This window comes from Molothrus ater, chromosome 3 (genome assembly GCF_012460135.2).
Source record: "Molothrus ater isolate BHLD 08-10-18 breed brown headed cowbird chromosome 3, BPBGC_Mater_1.1, whole genome shotgun sequence".
NCBI classification, from domain to species: domain Eukaryota; kingdom Metazoa; phylum Chordata; class Aves; order Passeriformes; family Icteridae; genus Molothrus; species Molothrus ater.
The window spans coordinates 31,681,310-31,702,336 of NC_050480.2; the positions used below are offsets into that span (position 1 = coordinate 31,681,310).

Below are 21,027 nucleotides of genomic sequence, written 5' to 3' on the forward strand. Positions count from 1 at the left end.
AAAGACTGGTACATAATTATGTGAAAGGAGGGGGAGGGTTACAAGAAACACTTCAGTCTAGTACACTGAGCCCCAGCTGAGAAAAGGCTAAAACAATAACCATGAAAACAAGCATTAATAAGCTACTGTCACAGTACAAAAAGGATAAAGAAGAACATGTTTGTTTACACAATGAGACAAATTTTGTCTAAAGACAGACCTACCTTTCACAAGAGAGTCATAGAGAGGTATGTATAGTATGGATATACATATATCCTATAAAATATCATCACAGTTTATAGTCTGTTCAGTAATAATTTTGACAACATGAGCGGGGAAAACTTACATGTGATTATTTTTCTTTAATTACTAATATAATTTTTAAAATTTTAATTGTGCCTATAGAAAACAAATGCTCTTATCTGGCTTCTGGTGCCTTTGTTGCCATTAATAATCATTGGTTGTCCCCAAGAGATAGAAACAGTAAGAAACCTCACCTAACAGGGATGTTGTAAAAGAAATTCATTAATACTGTATTTGCAGAGCACTCAGATACCACAGTGAGAAAGAGCACAGAAAGGCCTATGAGGAAATTAATCATTCTGCATTCAGTGCAGGATCTGGCAGATGTGCAATGAAGAAAGCCTAGAGACATACATTAAATATGAAGATAAAAAAAGATTCTAGCCATTACCAGCATAAATAATATCCCCTGAATGAACATCAACTGTCTTAGGCATTAAATGTTTGATGCATTCTCATTCAATATAAAGGAAAACCCTCTGATTAATATGCTAATATTACAACAAGTACCAGCCAGGTATTCTGTGCAAACTACAGAATCTGATACCATAATTAAAGTCTATCATAAATATATGCTATGGGATTAGTATTTCCCCATTTTTGCATACTTAGTTTTGCAACTAAATAACACTCCCACAGTCCAACAATTATTGGCAAATGTACATTATCTCAGCAGTCAGAGAATCCTGTCACCACAGCTGACACAGTGTGGGATGTGTTAGCACAATAAATCAATCCATGTTTCATGCTGCAGCCACTGGACTTCTGTAATCAAGCTCCCCTGCTTTACAGCTACCTCAAGTAAGTCAGGACAGCATAGAAAGGCTAAAAAACAGTTACTGGAGTGATGACAAACCTGCAGGTTCACAGGTAGCTCAGATGTCTGCACTAGCATTGCGATTGTGAATTACTAATTTTATTTCACTCCACATCAGTTCAGTTCTGCTTCCCTCTCCACATAAGTAATTTATCTTACCCCATCAGCCCACATTTGAAGTCAGATCTCAACCTTCTCCTCTATTAATCAATAGGGACAGCTGCTGCAGAGGAAGCAGGTAGGATGCACCATTGTGGTGGAAAAGATCTATAAAAACAGCTTTCTACAGTTCTTCAGAAATGGGGAGAAGAGGCAAGGGGACTCAATGCATGATTGTCTAGAAAAAGGAAAGATGTGCTGGAATTATCTGTCTGGTAGAAATAGTTTTGACACCTGTGTTGAGATGCAGCCATACAGGAGCCTACCATGGTTCCCTGTACAAAAAAGCCAAAACACTGCATGAAAACACGGATAACCAAGTACTGGTCTTCAAGCAATCCCATGTGCTTAAAGCAATTCCACTTTGGTGGAATTTTTTTCCTTCTTAAAGCAGACAGGGCATGCTACCTGAGGATTCCCTTAAGGTTCCTGAGCAATATATTAACAGGTACATCCATGGCCAACAGCCAAATTATCCCTCATCCCAGCCCTAGGAACCAGTCTGCACCACATGAGGGCACAGCCCAGGCGTTCTGATCACTCAGCCTGCTGAAAGGAAAGGCAAGACTCTTCCACCCTCTTCATGCAATACAATTCTCTCTCATATCCAGTAGAACAGCTTGGAGACAGTCTGACTTGTGCATACAATCTGCCTTGGAAAGAAGAGCCAAACCTATGCCCACCTAGCAAGGTGAAGGCAGACCCAGAAAGGATGAAATTCCCAGTGTCCCACTGGCTGTGTATGTGCTTTCTGTCCATGCTACTGCCCATGGCTCAGGTGCCAAGCATGTTTGCTGCTTAGGATCAATCAGAGTCGTTTATCAGGTGATGAACCCCAGAGCAGGGCTTGGTCTCTCTGCTGCCCAATTCAGACTGACACCACAAGTCGGGGTTTGGGTCTCCTCAGACAAATGTATCCTGGTTCTCCATCCTGAGATGCTTCACAACTTGGCTGAGCTACTGATTTGTTTACTACTTTCTTCACCAAGAGAAGAATGTTAAAAAGGGTGCATGGCATATTTTAAAGACAAATCTGACCAGCTGCAGGAAAAAAAAATTACTTGTCTTCATGGATATAAGTCCAAGTGACAATGCACAGTTCCCTTTCAATGATCAGTTCTGACGGATTTCTGAGGATGCAGGTGGCCAGCCCCTCACAAGCAAAAAGATTCATAATTTTAGTAGATAGGCTTTCCAGGATAGCATGGCAAAGATTAATGTTATCTGGGTTTTTTTAAGCCAGCCTTATACTTAGCTTCTATTTGACACAAACAGGACCATAAGCTGCTCATACAAGGTCTACTCATTTCAACATAAAATTAATACAACTAAATCTGACTGAATTCAAAACTAATTTATTTCTTTTCAGGAATGCAAAACCAAAGAAAGATTTATCTAACTTCCATGGAGATAAAAACCAAACAACAAACCTAAATGAGTGAAACGATTGCAACAGAGTTGGCAATCACCTTGCCATAACCAAGACATTCTAATAAAAATATCAGTACAGAAAGTAGCAGACCAAAACATGGAATGAGAAAAAAATCATAGTGGGAAAATCTAGAACTTGTAATATTGATGTCTGAGGAAGGCCAATAGCAAACAGTGATATATACAATTCCAGAGTTAAAAGATGATGACAATGAAACTCATAAAAATTGCCAGCAACTTTCTCCAATCCTTTGTAGCTTAGAGCACAAATATATTGATAATTTAATTTAAATACTGTAAGATTTCCTGTCCCAGAAATCTAAAAAAGGCATAAGGGAAACTAAAGCTAGTAAAATTGTAAAAGCCTGTGTTCTGGGGTTTTTTTTTAACCTCACAGGTTAGATTAATTCCCACATAAATAGAAGGAAGTGTTAAAACATTTCTCCTCCTTTTCTAGCTAAAAATTTCTCCTCATCTTTTTTTAAAAGAGGATAATTTTTGGTATTGGGTATTTTTAATAAATGATACTTAAAATATCTGTTGCCAGTACATCGATATGAATATACAGGCCTACCTCTGCTATTCTCTGACTCATAGGAATTTGGGATATTAGAATCACATGGAAAAGAAACAACTTTTCAAAAGATAATTTCACTGACATTGATATTGAAATACCAATTTCTTTTGAATATATCAGAAAAAGACATTCCACATATATCTGACAAAGTATTTGATATATTCTTACTGGTTATGAAAGAATCAATATCTCTTCTGGTTATGTAGCAGAAATTATCAAATCCCTGGAACAGGTAGTGTTATGAAATTATGAGGATCTATAACTATTAGTTATTTAATTAATTTTAAGTTTATTAAATTTAAATAACATGTCAATCTTGATTAAAAGCCAATTTCCCTCAGAGATAAGGACTTCCATTAGTAATATTCTTTTACTTGTGCAGTGAGGAGATTAAAAGGAATTTAAACAAATATAGATTGATTTTTGTGGAAAGAGGGTGCCCTTTATTCTTCATCATGAACAGTCATGTTATGTTAGGATGCTACTACACATAACAACTCCTTTGCCTAATTAAATGCTTTAGAGTTTCCTTTGTGATCCATACAGGTATCTTCATCAAAAATGATCACCATCAAAACACATACGTTCTTTTTGATCTTTGAAAAGTGTATCTTATCCTAAAAATCATGATTTTATCAGATGTAGATAACTAAGAGGAGAAATGTGTATGAAATTTCTAGAACTCCTAAGAGAGACTAATTTCTTTCAGCAATTCTTGAATTCTCTTTACTATTTTTCCACACAGTTTTACACAAAGCAAGTTCATTCATGCAGTGCCAATGTGCAATCCCACTGTGGATAGGGGGTTTTGAGCCTCAAAATTACAATTAGGAAAGCAGAGACCAAAGAAAAATACATAGCACAGAGAACCTTGTCAGCTGGTTAAATTTGACCAATGGTCTATTTTCCAGTGCTTCAGGATCATCAGTACCATACACATGTTGTTCTGTTAATTTACTTTGCTATTGCTCGAAAGAGGAAAAGTATCTTGTCCCACAAGGTATTAGCCCAGACACTCAGGTTACGTTGCCTACAGTTAAAATGGCCACAGGGAATTTAAACACCTCTCGAATGCACTGCCTTTTTATTTGCTTGGGAGCTGCACACATCAGCTACAGTAACAGTTTCCGATTTCTGACATCTGTGAGCCAGAGAAAGCCGGAGGATTGCAGGGTCATAGTGCAATATCAGTAGTGTGCATTTTATGCACCATCCAAGTCTGCATTTTAAACAGCAGGAACATCACACAGCAGCCAATGGCAGAACGACATAAAGACCTTGGTCTTACCCTTTGTTTTCAAGTCGTTTAATACCTTGGATTCCACGGGCAGTTTATCGCTCACGAGCTTTATCTCAATATTTCGGGACGCCAGTTCCAGCAGCTTTTCAAAAAGACGCTGACCCTGGAAAGGACATTAAAGGAAGCAGAAGCTTTTAGACACCAAATTGATCAAACTGTATATCAACCAATTAAAAAAGCACATTAAACCAAAATCATTCTAAACAACATCTGAGTAACTATGTTCCTAGATATGATTAAACCTACCCCAAAGCTTTGCAACTCAAATTTTGTTTTCTTGGAGAAACACTGTTCTGAAGGCCAATGAGGTTTCTTACTTTTCCCAGATTGTGCAATATTGACAAGGTGACAGGTGTCAGGCAGAAAATGAAGTGTCCAGGGGTTTTATGCTGCATAAGCACATTTTGACATTAACTTTCTTCTAAATAGTCACAGTCTGATGAATTAGTATTAAAAGCTCAAGGCAAACAGTTTACTACGTTTTTTTCTGTATTGAATGATATTTTTTCAAGTGGTTCTAATCACAGTACAACACATTCCCAAGTAGTTGTATGCTCATCTTCAGATGAGTTATACCAAGAAGGAAAATAATTATCTATAAGTATTTTACATGCATTTAATTTTTATGCTGCTGTAAACTTTTACTATTTAAACCCTATCTCAAACACAGAACAAGAAAAGGAAAGTCATACTGAGCTGAATACATGTCAAAACAGAAATTTCATATGAAACATAGAATTTTTATTCACCATGTTTTTCCATATCCAAGAAACAAACAAGAAGTAAAACTTCTGATTGCACTGTAAATGTTTAAATTTTAGGTTGAATATTTTAAATTAAATAAAAAATTTTAGTAACATCCAACTAGACCATATGAAGAATAAACTCCTGTGTTGTTACTACAATTGTTACTACACTTACAACCAGAGTTCACTTCCTTGGTGCTGTCCTAACCTAGAACTGCAGACACCACATTCAATTAGCAGTCCAATACAGAAAGACTTTGGGCTTATGCACCTGACAAAATGCCTGCCCTACCTACACAGTTCACTTTAGATTCAATGCATTGTTTGCCCCAGAGTAAAATTAAAACAAAAAAAAAGCAATAGGTATACATCAACTTTCGAACATACAGGTAGAAGATAAAGCTTTTCACAGAAACATGTAACATAATTCTCTGTACAAACTAAGAATCTTAAAATGATCTTTCCATTCAACAAAAATGAGCAAACCAAGAACAGTTCAGGCTGACATAATATGATGCAGAATGGACCAACAAAACCTCTGACAAAAGCCCTCCCAACATTCTGAAAACCCATTAGCAGCAGAGAGTGGAAAGCCTAGAAATTTGCCCTGTAATTGCCTAGACATATTGGTACTTTGATCCTTGCTGGGCTTTAAGCATTACACAGTCACAGAAAGTAGCGTGTCCCCTGTCTAAAGTACAGACCTATTTTCTAATGTTCACTTGTTTTGAATATATGTGGCAAAATAAAAATGCCATCTCCCTAAAATACAGCTTTCTCAAAATTACCTATCAGCCACAGGCTGCAATGGAAACAGAAGTACTGCTTGTTTTACTTTTATAATGTATGCCTGCTTGCTCACTTAAATCTATAGTACAGCTCCCTGCTCATCCCAGGGCTCACAAGAACTTTGCAGTGAACACAATGCTGCCATAATGAAAGCATTAAAGAATAGCTAACAGAACAGAAAAGAAAAACATTCTTTGCATGAAGTTCTAAATGCTTCTTTTACTCAGAGTCAGCATTTCCCAAGGTTACTAGGTGGTTCCATATGTAAGAAATATCCTCCATGATTTTAACTCACACACCCAAGAGTCCTGAGTTTCTCTGTAAGTTTAAGGAGTGGCTTTCCCTCACATACCTCATCAAGCTAAAAAAATCTTTAATAATTACAGCATCAGGCTCCTGGCGTGTCAGAGCTCAGGCAGCTTTTGGATATGCTTCATATGGGTACAGCACTTCTGGTTTTCCTTAGCTACATCTTTGCAAAAGTCAGCTGGGAAATTCAAGGATTAAAATGTTTTCATTATGCATATTAACTAATATAAATGTAAGTAGAAAAAGCTACTCAGGTTCTCTGTGTTGATTCCATTTACTAAGTAGACTGATAAACACTGTTTTTGTTTAGGTTATCTACAAAAACTGATTTTGTCTAAAAGAACAGCAGAAAACTCTGGCATACAGAACTAAACATGGAAAATGCATTCATAAATTCAATGGAAAATTATTATCATTATCAAAATAAATTAATGGGTTAACTGTTTTGACAAAGAAATGCTTAGAAAGTTAATATCTAAAACTGATAAAATGAATTGCTTCAGGGGATGGATCCTAATTTTATATAGGGAACTACAGTAGTTATTTTTGGATATTATTGTCACTTCTACCTGCAGGAGATTATGTTCACGCATGATTTATAAAAGCTTTGATAAACAAGCCTGGACTTTCTGTATTAATTGCAGCTTGAACAAAAAAGAATCTGGCGGCACCTCCTGAGTTTTCCCTGATGTAACCAACACAGCTGTCTCCTACAGGCCATGCTGCCTGCTGAACAGCCCATCCTATGGATTCATAGATTGCTTGGAGTGTAGCCCTGCATTCCAATGAAACCATCTCCTCTGAAAATGCATCTGTTTTCCCATCAGGGACACCACAAGCTATTCAATTATGGCATTTTTTTCCAATAATGTTTATGAATGGTAAAACCCCAGACTGATTCAACATTTAAAGCATCTCTAAGTAGTGATGGTTAAAACTAGGAGTGCACTCACCACAAATATTTGTGTTTATATAGTTACATAAAAACCACCACCTGTGACAAAATTGGAAAGAATTCCCTTTGTCTCACCTGTCACTGCATCATGCCTCAGCAGGCATTCATACCCCCAAGGCTTAAGCTTGATGAACCAAACTATGAAAAATTCACAACTTGCTTTTAAAAGCAAGTACATACTCCACTAAATGGGGTTACTAGAAATTCTTCCCACACTGCTGAAGAACCTAAACTTCTTCTCCATTAATATTAATTTGAAACTCAGTTTCTACACTTTCTGACATGTTTACTTGCAATTTTACTGGTTTGTTCTATGAAAAGGAAAAAAGATGGGACAGAAGGTCTGAAATGTTTTGTTACTGCTGTCAGAACATTTGAAATGCTTCTGTTGAATACAAACCCTAATGCTGTCATTCAGACCATATTCCCTTTGTGAGACAATACCAGGCTGCTGCACCACTACGTGACAGTGATCAGAAGCATTGCTATATACCCAGCTTGTGAGCACTGAGAAATAGGAGCAGCCAAGTGCGATGAAACTGTGGCTACCTTATAGCAAAATCTGCATTTTAACAAACAATACCACCAGAAGTCTGCTTATCCTGATAATATATTCTCTTACACTTTTCACTGGGCTGTTTGAAAAACATCAAAAGTGACAAAATACTAATGTAGTAAGCATTTATCACATGAAAATGTGATAAATTTATAGAATTTTCATTTATAGAATGTAGTAAGTATTTATCACATGAAAAAATTTACTTTTGCATGGTGGCTTTAAGCCAACATAAATCTCAAACATCAGTCCCAACTGTACCTGCCACAGAAAACTGGTGAATTAAAATAACCCCAAAGTTGTCAATACCAAAAGGTCCTGAAATTTCCCCCAAAGCAATTTATTGGCAGACTGTAGACAGGCTGGCTGTAGCCTGGCCAATTTCCCTTGTCTGCTCTTGTCTCTGTCACCATAGGTTCCTCATTAGAAATAAAATGAGGAGATACAAACATGAAAATGCTGTATTTACTGAAGGACTCTCAAATTGCATTATTGTATTCTTCAGTAACATAGATTCCTACAGTTTAGAAAATGCTTATCTTTTTAATCCCACAGAAAAAGCCTGGTTATCTCGTAGACTTTTCTTCCGGTTTTATGTATCTATTTCTACTATTTTTTCCCAAGTTTTCCCATAATCAAGCCTCTGGGTATATTTCTAAAACATCACTAAAAACCATAGCATGCTGGCAGAAACCAATAGAGCAAATAAATCAAGAAATCCTAACTTTTACAGCTGGTATTTAATACAGAACAAAGAAACTTAAATGCTTTCCTCAATTCTTCTAACCAAACAGCAAATGCAAAGGAAAGGAATATGCTTTAATTTTAAAAACCCTCCTTTCATTGAATTTATTTTCTATGCTTCAGTCAGTACCAGGAAAATGCCACCACCTGAAGAGGAGAGATGTTTATGTAAAGATAAGCTTACAGATGTCTATAGCTGATCCCATCAAATTTCCACTGAGAGCTGCTAGATTGGGAGATATCCTCTTCTTTGTATTTATTTGTATTTTATAATCATTTTCAAGGAAGGGAACTTAAGCCCTCGCACTAACATTTGTTCTACCAAACAAATCACTTAAGCTCCTTGGGCAATGCACGTGTGAGTGACTCATGACTTCTCACCAGAGATTCATTACAAAGCTGGACAGCTGCCTTACACGAAACAGAGTATCAGATGGATGGGGGACTTCTCCCACCAAGCCATATGGGAGATGCACAGTAGGTTGTGTGCATATAAAATCAGAAGTGTCTATTTTTTTATGTGATACTTGTAAAAATCAGATGCAGATCTACCCCTGATCATTTTATGTTTATCCAGATATCCATCCAGGGCCAACCGTGTCATACTCATGGCAATACCAATAAGCCATGCTGGCATTGATTCTGATTTGTGAAAAACAAACTGAAGTTTGTGAAGGACTTGCTGGAAATCTAAAAGGTCATTCTAAATTAAAGTTTCAAAACATAAGATGACCCAGAGGAAATGAAATGTGAAAACTGTGAACTGGCATGATCTTGTATTCACCTTTCTCTTGGCACTGAAAATGAATCAAAAGCCATCCTCAAAAAAAGTCTCTATTTTCCTCTACTATCTCTAAACAGAGATTACCACAGGAAGAGCCACATACCCAGATTCCACGAAAACCTCAATGCTGCTACATGACAACTAGCCTGCTATTTGAAAACACACATATGACAACACAAACTCGCCAAAATATGTGGATTTCTTCTGAATGAGAAAAGCAGCCTAGAGAGAACTCACTATTGTGCCAAGCAAATATTTGTTTATTTGAGTGCTTTATCTGTTGAAGAACAGAAACACTGTCTCATCATGTGTCTGTCTTTAGAGAATCCAATTTAGCTAAACTCATCATCTCAGATGACTGAGCGCGGCTGTTGTGACCTGGACAGCTCAGTTGGCAATGAATGTTTATTTGGATTTATAACAAAAAAATAGACAAGCAAGAGTCAAGGACACCAGGTAATGTACCCACAAACAAAAATACAGAAAATTCAGCAGGAAGTTCAGCAATTTTATATATGCAAATGTATAGGTATCTATGTATATCCAATATACATTTGGACAAGATTGACAATATGTATGCATACAGATGGCACATATATTGGGCATATATATGTATGTGTGCATATAAAGATGCAGAATTTCCTGCTGTATTTTCTTCAATGTGTATATTGCCAATATGTGTGTGTACGTGTACTCACACATCTATGCATGGGAATACACAGATGTATATAGAGAATGTAATTGAACCCTGTAACTAACTGAGAAAAAGAAATCTAGCCAACTCTGCTTTTCTCCTTCAAAAACCCATGTCTGTTCAAGTGCTCATGTGGAGAACCTTGCTCTCCAATATGATTTGAATATTCATAAAATGGAAATTGCTAATTATATAGCAGGATGTGGGTCTGTATGGGAAATGGCTATGTCTTTAATTTCTAAAAAACAAGACTCATTCAAGGAACAACTAGAACTCATTCACTAAGCACTCTGCTACCTGGGAGTTTTGTGTCTCATCCCCTTACCTTTCATAATGCTTCTGCTATGCTGGGCAAATTTCCCCAAACTGAAATTGTAAAGACTTGAGGGCATTGAACTTATTCTTCAAACAATTATTAGATTATAGTTATTGAAGTTTATCTGAAATTTCACTTCCACTTCACTGAGTGGAGAAAGCAGATGTAATGATACAAGTTTTCTCCCTTCCCTTTCACAGAGTGAGCTTTGTGTACATTCTCTGGGACAGCAATTTGCTAAGAAACACTGCCTCTTGGCAATTTTTTAGCAATCAGACTGGCCAATAACAATATAGTGTTTTAGCATGAATAGACAAGCTTGACAGAAAGATCTATCAGCTGTTCAGCCCACGCTGCTGTACAAATGAGAAAATGACTGGAATATTAATTGCCTTTAAACAGAAGCAATTACTCATTTTTGTAAGACTACTAGCAGGCAGAAAAAGATAGCTAGAATAGAGTATTATGAAAAATGTTTCACTTTTCTGGCTTTAACTCTGCATTTGAGGACAAAAGACCAAATCCACTTCTTAGACGTCTCTTCTTCCTTTCCCTGCTGAATGGTATCCTACAGTTTTTACTTTGCAATGCTAATGTGGAAAAGGGAATGGATTTAATGCTTAACTACTGGAATCCAAATTTCAATTTTGCTATTTTATATCCTCTGTTTGGGATTTGTTAGGCTCTGCCAGTTTTGAAGCAAATGACATCCTGAATTTTTTTCAGACAAAATATTTTTGAAAGATTCATGCACATATCAATTCATGCACATCCTAGAAACATCTAAGGCCTTATCTCCTTGAATTCATCTGCTTGAATGACAGTACATGGGTTTGAAGCTACTTAGGCAATACATTTAAAAAAAGCTTAGCTGCACAATTACATTGTGAAAAAGTCAATATTTTGATATTCCACATAAATTTATTCACAAACCATATTCCAATATTTATAAGCATTCTAAAATGTAGGATTTGCATTACATTTTCTATTCATCTGCTCACCTTATATTTTCAGTATTCTAAATGGACATGCAGCAAACTTTTTCTGAAGAAAAGTTAGTGTATGCTGCTCAACTAGGCTACAGTCTATTTCAAAAGAAGCAGAATATAGTTGGTTAGAATACCAGGATTTCCCTATCATCTACCAAAAGGCATTTTTTACTGCACCAAATCAACAGAACTAGAAAGGAAAGCAAAGAGTTTATGCCACGGTATAACAGAGTCGATTCCTTACAGTTACCTGGCTGTCATTTTAGCACCATTTCATGTCAGCTGAGTGGCTCCTTTCAGCAAACGATCTATCTAGTGGAAAAGAGGAGATACTCTCAGCCCGTCCCTTCTTTGAGATCTTAGTTTCACAAGTGATGCTAAATGGAAACCTTTCCTGACCATATTTCTAAGAGGATGGCTCTCAAGAATGAAGTGTTTGTTGGCACAGCATCACTGCAATGCACGTCTGCCTTATTCACTATGATTTATGATTTTTTGTGCTGTTTTTAATTGCAGAAATCTTGAACACTGCTCCCTCCCAAGACTAATTTTGAAAAGCTATGAATCATCTGATACAATATTGTTCTTTATAAGTGTAATTCTATCCATCTATTTTCCTGGAGAATTAATTCACACACTTGCCTTTTATTTCATCAGTAGCACCAAATAAAAAATAATTGTACAGATTTATGAATATTACCAAATAGGTACATGTGCTAATATAGATATAACTTGACAGCTTTCTTAAGGTTACACAATGTCTTTCTTTCCTAAGATGGAAGTGCTGTAAGTATGTGTTGAATGTTATCTGGTCCAAGCACACCACTGCTCTTAGAAACTTTTGTATTGGCAGGAAAATCCCCGTAAGAAAAGGATTTTTAGACCACCCAAACAAATAGTTCTGCTACAGGGAAGGGTTTTAGTCCTGTAAAATTAAGTTCGACAACAAGAACAGACTGTTAAGGTCCCACTCTTTTGTTAGGCTAGAACATACCTGGCATGCTGATGGATGACTGTGATTGAGGTCCCACTGGGAAGATACTATGTCAACAGACTTTTCAGCCATATTAAGCAAATTCATCCAGCCTTGGAAAAGAGACAAATGGGATGGTGCACTGTCTGAATAGTTGATCCCTTCAGGAATATTTTCCACAAGAGCAACCCTGAGAATAGATAAGGAAAAAATAACCACTTAACAAAAGCACTTTTCTTTATTAGAAGGCTCCAAATTGTAAAGAACTTCAGATTTTGGGCCTGGGGTTCAACATCTGCTCCCAGAGGCTCTCAGCAGTTTGCCACCCTGTAACTCTCTCTGAAGCATCTGACTGTCATGCTCCATGCTTCCCAGAACAATGAAATGTAGAAGTGACCTACTGTGAATGCAGCAAAGCCAATCAAGCTTTCAAAGCTCTGCAAAATTAGCTTACACAGGGAAAAGGTTTTTTCTTACAACACAGTAAGTGGGAACCAGTCCTTAAGGTGAGCATGGGAAGAATGAAACAATCTCCTCTTGCTTTGCCACTCTTATCTCTGAATATATTTTCTTCTCTCTAAGGAATTTGACAAGATGTACACTCCCTGGCATTCTCTTAGGTCTGCTTTTACAGCTGACATTTTATTACATGGACATCTCTAAATATGAATTCTCCCTTTCCAACTGCTCTAAGCTACCCAATTTTTCTGCTTTTGTTTACTTGTGTAAGGCTCTAGCTGGGACCCAGTGGTTAAAAAAAGAATTATGACCTTTTAGTTTCTTGCTCTTTTTGGAAAGCTCATTGATCTTGCTGTCTACAGTATTCAAAACATTTTCAAATTAGAGTACACAAATTCATATGGATACAATCACACCCAGGAAGCCAAACAAGCACTGTAGCAAACAGCTCAAAACATGCTCCTCTGCTTCGGGAGAATGAAATTATGCATTTCATTCAGCACCTCGCTGCTAGATTTCCTTAAATGGCAGCAGGTAAAGCTTCTTTCTATACTCAGTAGAGGAATTTTAAAATTAAATAAAGTCAAGCAAGTTCTTCAATTCTGTCTTTAGGTAAAGAGAATAAATTTTCATATAAATGCCTCCAACATCTGCCACTTCTACTGTGAATGATACAAACCAGATGTAGAAAAGCTGTAATAGGAACTCAGAGAACACTCCTCTCTTATATACAAGTACATCAAGCATTTCCACACTGGTTTTGTACTTGTCAATAGTGTTAATTATCAACTCCAGTAATATGAATATAATTTGTAAACTTTAAGTAAATCATTATTACAAAATTCCAGGGTAAAAGAGATTTGTACATGTTTTGACTCTCAGATTAGTGCAGTATATACTATTAATTCAGTTCATCCTAGAGGGTTCACATGGAAACTTTTAGAGCCATTTCAGAATATCAAGCACATTTGTAAAGTGAACCCATTAAAAGACTGAAGATTGGTACTCTTAAGCAATGTTAAGAAAACCCAGCAAGAATTGTGATAAAGTAAACCCATGATCATTATCACACTCAATTTCCTGGCCTGGCAAAAAATCCCACCACCCAAACCAGAACAGGCACAGCTCCTCCTGTATGTTCTCTTACTCCCCAAATCTGTCAACAACATAGGTATCACTAAGCTGCAATTACCAATGACACTCTCCACAACTTTGAACACACTATTCTATTTAGTAACATTTAACTTAGCTACATTGCAGTAATGGAGTTGGAAATCAGCAAACAAGCTGTAAAATGTTAAAAACACAACTAGATTTTTAAATGTCTTTAAAGAATATTTTATTCTAAAACATTCCACCGACCTTGTTTACAAACTTTCTGAAATAACTAGTGCTCTAAAAATTAGGTGCCCTTTTAAAAACAATTAAAAATAAACTATTTTACTCTAATACTTTAGGTTTAGGCTAACTTTTGCCAATAATCCTGTTATAGAACTTCATAAAACTTTGGTTAGATCCCTTAAAAGCCTGGCTTGTTCTTTTTCAACAGTTTGAATTACAAATCATATCGCAGCTCTTAGCATGCCCATGTTTCCAGAACTTTTTTATGGAGAGTTGTAGGATGGTCACCTTCAAAGAGGAAGAAATTGGAGATGAGACTACAAGGACATGAAACCACCCTCATAATCCAGTTGCAAACATCAGAAATGAATGCACCTCTTTCTGAAATCTTCCATCCCCAACTCAATCACATCTAGATACAGTAAGGAGTTATTCTGAATATGCTTCAAATACATTCTTAATACCAAATAATAATAAAAAAAAATTATGTCAAATGCAGTTCTGATTTAGCTAGAATTTAAAATTGCCCATCACTCCCCTGAACAAGTAGTGACCAAAATTTCCCAACATTAGAATATTGCCTGACATACACAGCGTTCTCTAGTGGAACCCACACAAATCAATTACACAGGAGCCCACAAAACAACTGATAGGACTGAATCTGTCACAGTCACTTCCAGTGGTTTTAAGTAGTGTTTCCTGTACTGAACTTGTGTCTCGCTGGAAAACATTAGCTTAACTTCCACTTCTCCTGTCTCTTTCTCGGGCAAGTTGAGAGCCCCCAAAAACCTAACCCTGCCTCAGAAGGACTAAGATGATCTGGAGGTCATGTCCTTGTCAAAGGAGGGCCAATGCCAGCAGGTTGATCAGGACACTATCCAGTCAGGTTTTTGCATATTTCCAATATCTCCAAACCCAAAACTCATCATATTTGAGATGACAGACCTGACCCAGCCAAACACATACTGTTTATTTCTGACTTTACATTATTTAGGTGTGCATTAAGCTATAATGCAGGAAGAGTTGTGGGTCATTGCTGTTCACATACATTTTGTTACAGATACCATCAAGATATTCACAAAAGTTTGCCTCTTCTTCATTTGTCATGGGTTAAAACTTTTTACTTTTTCAAAGAAAGTAGCAAGGAAAATTCACTGGGCAGTAAGGAATTCAACTCCTCCTAAAAGGACCCTTGCCAAGGACAAGGTGCCTCTTGGCAAGGAAATTTGTCCTGACTATTGAAATAAACTTGCTCTTCACTGGGAGAACATCTCCCAACTTCTAAATCTGCATAGCATTTACCAGGCTATGGGACCAGCACTAAATAACACAAATGACTGCACAGCTCCTGCTATTGTATAATTTGGGTTTGGTTGTCCATTAGATGCCAAACGCATTCCAGTTAACAAAAGTGTTATTCAGAACAGACACTATCTGGTAATATTTTTCCTACTCTTCCGTTTTACCAAATAGTAAGTACAGGGAAATGGTCACAGCACCAAGCCTGAGTCTGAGAAGGGTTTGGACAATGTTCTCAGGAACATGATGTGATTCCTGGGATGTCCTGTGCAGGGCCAGGAACTGGACTCAATGATCCTGATGGGGCCTTTCCAACTCATCACATTCTATGATTCTACTTTGTGTTCTTGAGCAAAAATGAAAGAAAAAAAAAAGACATTTTATCTAGCTAGGGCACTAGTTAAAATATTCTTTTCAGAGTATAGATTTCTCTTTAATAATGAATTGATTCTGCCATAAAATTCCAATGTTAAAACCCAATACCAAGCTCAGAAGTAATACAAAAAGCCAAGCAGCAAGTTTTCATACTAAGTGATTTTGCCTTTATAACATTCTCCTTTTGTTTGGCACAATAGCAAAGTTCCAGGGCTTAGTCAAGATGAGTTTCAGTAAAACTCTGTGCAAAAATTTGAGTTTGCAAGCCCCAATCCCATCAATAAAAGCTAAATTTAGTTTTCATTTTTGTTCCAATATGACCCACAAAGAGGTTCTTCAAAAATGGTATTACAAAAACTTCCAGGAGAGAAGGTCACTCACAGACCTTGAGGAACGTTAGACATAGTGACATAATTTATTCTGCAAAAATGGCATATTAACGAAGCAAAACACAAGTGCACCATGGTGATTAAAACAGATTTTTGCAATCCTAAACATCATTAGCTGATAGCCTTACACCTGCTGAATGAAGATGTCTTCCCCTGTCTGATTCCCTGGTGCTCTATTTCATCTGACAATGCCAACATAGGCTTGTGTCTTCAGTTTTACAGCTGAATATCCTCAAAACTACCTCACACAGACTGAGAAAGTAATGTTACACAATTTCTGTGAAGTTGGACAGAGAGACAAGGGTCAGAGTGAGGTCCAAGCTCCTCTCAGCTTACAGAAATGGGGCAATAGAATGGTATTTAATGCCTACCACAGAACAGACCATGACCTCAATAATAAGACTCTTCTGAGCTCAGCTATGGCTTACATTTAGCAATTCCAAGTGAATTCTATACTTGGTTAAGGATTCTTGTTCATCTTTGACAGTTCTTTGGTCAGAAAGCAAGATGGTTTGTTTCTGATGTCACACCAATTTGCTCTTCAGAAGGAAACAGGGGTTCTTAATTTAGCACATGGGTTAATTAAAGTAGAGAGGGCTAGGACAGTGAAAATAGACAGATGCTATATGTCTGTCTCTTGAAAAAAATTTGGGCTATTCACAGAAATTTATGGTTCTGTCAGGAAATTTAGCTCTGAAAATTCACTAGTATAAAAGGAATATTTTTTTATGGTTCACGCCATATTAAAACAACAAACTGGAACATTACTCACTCTGGTTTATCTCAATTCACAGCCATCCAGTAAAGAAAACCCAGGTCATATGCACTTAAGCATCTTTACATCATCTGAATTTACTCACCATTAAAGGGAAGAAACTTAGTAAGAAAACACTGCAATGATTTGTATGAGGCAATAAAGAAACAAAAGATGAAAAAAGGCTTTGACATAAGGCTGCTCTATTTCAGACAAGGGAGACAAAAAAAAAAAAGGGAAGATAATTGAGAAAGGTATGCGAGTTCTGCTCCTACACTATAGTCCTATTTAAAGATAGCCTCTTGTGACCCTTTTTTTCTTTCTTTCTTAACCCAGAAGCCCTGGAATCACCATCCCCTGGTCTGAAGGACCACATCTACTCACATTGTTCCAGTTTCACTTGTAACACCAGAATCTTAATGTTTATTAAACCTACCATCTTTCTCTTTTTCAATTAAAGCTTTCACCAGGTCTTTTTTAAACCCTCCACATCCTTCTTCATCATTTCTACCACTCTTCATCCCTTCTACCACTCTTCCCCCTCAGATCTAATCATTAGCTGTCATCCTAGCTAAGATCACCTTCTCTTCAGTTCTCAAGTGAACCACAGCTCCAGCTCTTGATTCTGAAAGAGATTAAGCAATGCCTTTCTAGACAGGATACAGTTAAAATTTCAAAAACATGCAAAACAAACACTGTTTTCTGGGTTCACAGAGAAAATATCCCGAAAAAAAATAGGGAGAGTATAGCACAACTGTATTTGGATATTCTACTTAAAGACAGTGGTAATGATTTGAAAGATCATGTGCAATAAGTCTGCTTTGAGATCAGATCTGAAGCATAAAGGTATCCAGTATATTTGGATAATTACATAGTATATCCAGTAAAGTAAAATCAAACTGTGTATTGCATGTAATATTTACTTTGTAATTAATTACATCTAATTCTTCCAGTGTGGGAAGTTACAAAATGTGCTATCACATACTTATGCTATGAATTTCAATTTTAAATAAAACACGTTTGACACATTATAAGGAATTCAAGACAGAACATCAGAGCTAGAAGTGAAATGCAAAGCAGCTAAGATAGAATTTACAATGGGCTGTGAGCTCAAGCTCAGTACTCAAAAGCACCTGGACTATTAGCAAATGAGAACACATCACAAGTTCTGTAACACTGACAGACACTCTAACACTGACAGTCTCAACTGGTGAGGCACGTGTGTGTGCGTGTGCTTGTATGCATTTGCATGTGTGCAAGTGCCTGAGTACATGCACACAATGAAAACTCTTTGATGGCGTTTACTTGTCTGCTTTTTGAATTTTAGTCATGAAGACCTTGATGTCCAGAGACAAAATCTTGGGATGATGAATGCTTGGTTCAAGATTATTCTTCGAATTAGATCTGCAGTGAATAAGGATAAATTCAGGTTTATGATATTACATTAAGTTTATTTTTCTGCAGACATGTAAGGTACAAAGTTTCATTTGAACATTTCCAAGTCTGTGGTAGAGCAGACTAGAGTGATCTTTAAAATGAAAGGCTCTGCTGCCTCAAGCCAAAGAGGGCACACTGCTTCTGGGTTTCTGCTTTCCGTCACGGGAACCAGTCAGTGACTCCTCACTCACACTGCTCACGTGGGCTAGCATGGCATCAGGGCACCCTGACATAAGAAAGGGTCCCAGCACCTTACACCACAAAAGTGAATGGACTCAGAAGACACAGGCTTGATCCTCTTAAACATGCAGCTGCAGAAAGTGGCTGTGGCACAAGAGTGAGAATAAAAAGCCTTGCCAACTTCAAGTATTCACTGAAGTCCAGCCTAAGCACACCAGTTAATTCCTGTAATTAGATGTTATACTATCCCCGTCTACAGCTGCCTCTTCTTTGCACTTAACTTCTTTTTTTCTTACTGGTCCACAGAAGAAATTGAAGTATGATAACTATATTTCAAATCATATTTTAACTTCTCACCACTTAGGCCTTTTTATATTGTTTGTAATCAACTTGAAGATCACTCTGTTACTGCTGTGCCCACATAATTGTTTTTGTGCCCACTCATCATGATGTCTGGAAGACAAATTCAGCATGTGGACATGCTCAGCACATCCATTAATCCTGGCGGATTTTATGTCCCGCATTCTCGGTTGGTACAATATAGAAAATAAGATTTTCAGTCAGCATTTATGTCAGTGGAACAATATTGGTTTTTACCACTTAAGGATTAGATTCAATTCTGTAGCTCTATAGAACAAATAACTAGAAGTACTCCTGGAATACCTCTTCTCTTTGGATTGTCCCACGGATGTGCAAAAAGGATGATACCCTCCCTCTGATACCATCAGCTTCAGAAGAACGCACCAATAATGAAGTCCTTCTGTGATGAATAACACAGTAGCTGTGTTGTAACACACCATAAGCACAAAAGTTTTAAAAGAAAGATCCACTATACAAATTCACCAGTCATCTAAGGTTTAAACCTGTGAATGATTTCTAATTAAACACATTTTAGGTGATAAAATGAAGTTTTCACAGTTGCATTTCAGATGCAGCTTTTAGTTCCCAAAGGCAAAACTGCATGCAAAAGAGGGAAAGAATTGACCAGATGTTTCACAATGTCACTTCACCCTACTGGGGACAGTATTTCCCTGGAGTCAAAGCAAATCTGAACCTTAGCTGGAAATTCAATCTAGCCTGCCAAAATCATTTTAATACTGGAACCAAGACAGCAGTCATATAAAGTATCAAATGAAAAAGGAGCACAAGAAAGAATGAATAGCAAACATTAAAGGCCTTCATTTATTTTACTGACATGACTGATACTTGCCTCAGTTCAAAAAAGCCACATAAATAAAGTACAATGAGCACAGAGCCTTAAGAAGCCTTAGAACTTTTCATATGGTTTGTGCAAACTTAGGATTTCTTGTGAATTACGAAGAACAGTCCACTCAATACTTATCTTTTTCCTACACTTTTACATATCCAGGTGCATACCAAAATAATCCTTACCAATTGCCCTTTGCTCTCTAAATGTTGACACAAAGATGTTGAAATGCAATTATGCAATTGTTGTTTCAATTATATACAACTATGTAGCATCATTAGGACTCAAATAAAAACCCCATAGAAGAAGAAGAAAAAAATAGAATCTAATTGAAAGGGATTGACAAAATACATATAAAGACCCTTTTGGAATAAAATACTGTGTGGTTTTGCTGCAGGTTTCTAGCTCAGTTATGCCTGAACCATAGCATTAGCATTCCTGTCTAAGAATACCTAAATAAATTAGACATTTTAAAATTATTTCAAAAGCAAATTAACTTCTCTGATTGTTAAATAAATAAATCTGAGAACTAGTAATCACTAAGTATCAACTAATCAACTAGTAATCACTAATAAGTAGAGACTCTGAAATCTCTAACTGGGAGAATTATCATTATAAGAATGCAGAGAACGAAAAAAGTCTTTAGTTTACTGAATTGACTTCTAATTTACTGAGAAGACAGGATGTAGAGTTTAGTCTTCTAGACTTCAGTCTGGCATTTCTCACCAATTCAGTAAAAGAAGTTTTTTCACAGGTCCTAAAAATACAAATCTCAGAAAAATTTATCCTCTTTTATATCTTCTGTAACCATTTATATATATGCAGATCAAACAGATAAAGACCTAGTATGCCAGAACATATAAATATTTTCTGGAATAATTATAAATATTGCATTGTTTATGACTTGGATAGAATTTTTTTTATACCAGCTAAGGAAAATTACATTATGAAGCTGAGCAGCCAAGCCATCAAAACAGAAACAAGCATAGCTACATTTAATAAAGAGAAGTGTAAAAATATAATAAAGCTAAAACCTATATAATCTATATAATAGAGATCTAGTGTTGATCTTAAATTTCAATTCTGTATATAAACTAATGAAGAATAACATTACTTAATACTGAAATTAACAACAGATCAGCCACAGACTTAGTTAAGGCTGGTT

General features: G+C 36.6%; 1 protein-coding gene across 3 annotated transcripts in view; it reads right to left on the bottom strand.

Moving 5' to 3' along the window:
* Nucleotides 1-21,027, bottom strand: part of PLD5 (phospholipase D family member 5) — a 176,251-nt gene that overhangs the window by 57,577 nt on the left and 97,647 nt on the right. For 2 of the 3 annotated variants that reach the window (XM_036380367.2, XM_036380368.2), the window contains 2 exons: nucleotides 12,443-12,611; nucleotides 4,555-4,669 (listed from right to left, as the gene is read on the bottom strand). In XM_036380367.2, coding sequence (XP_036236260.1) covers nucleotides 4,555-4,669; nucleotides 12,443-12,611 — 284 coding nt within the window. The remainder of the gene's footprint in view (nucleotides 1-4,554; nucleotides 4,670-12,442; nucleotides 12,612-21,027) is intronic. The other variant, XM_036380369.2, reaches the window with a different exon arrangement.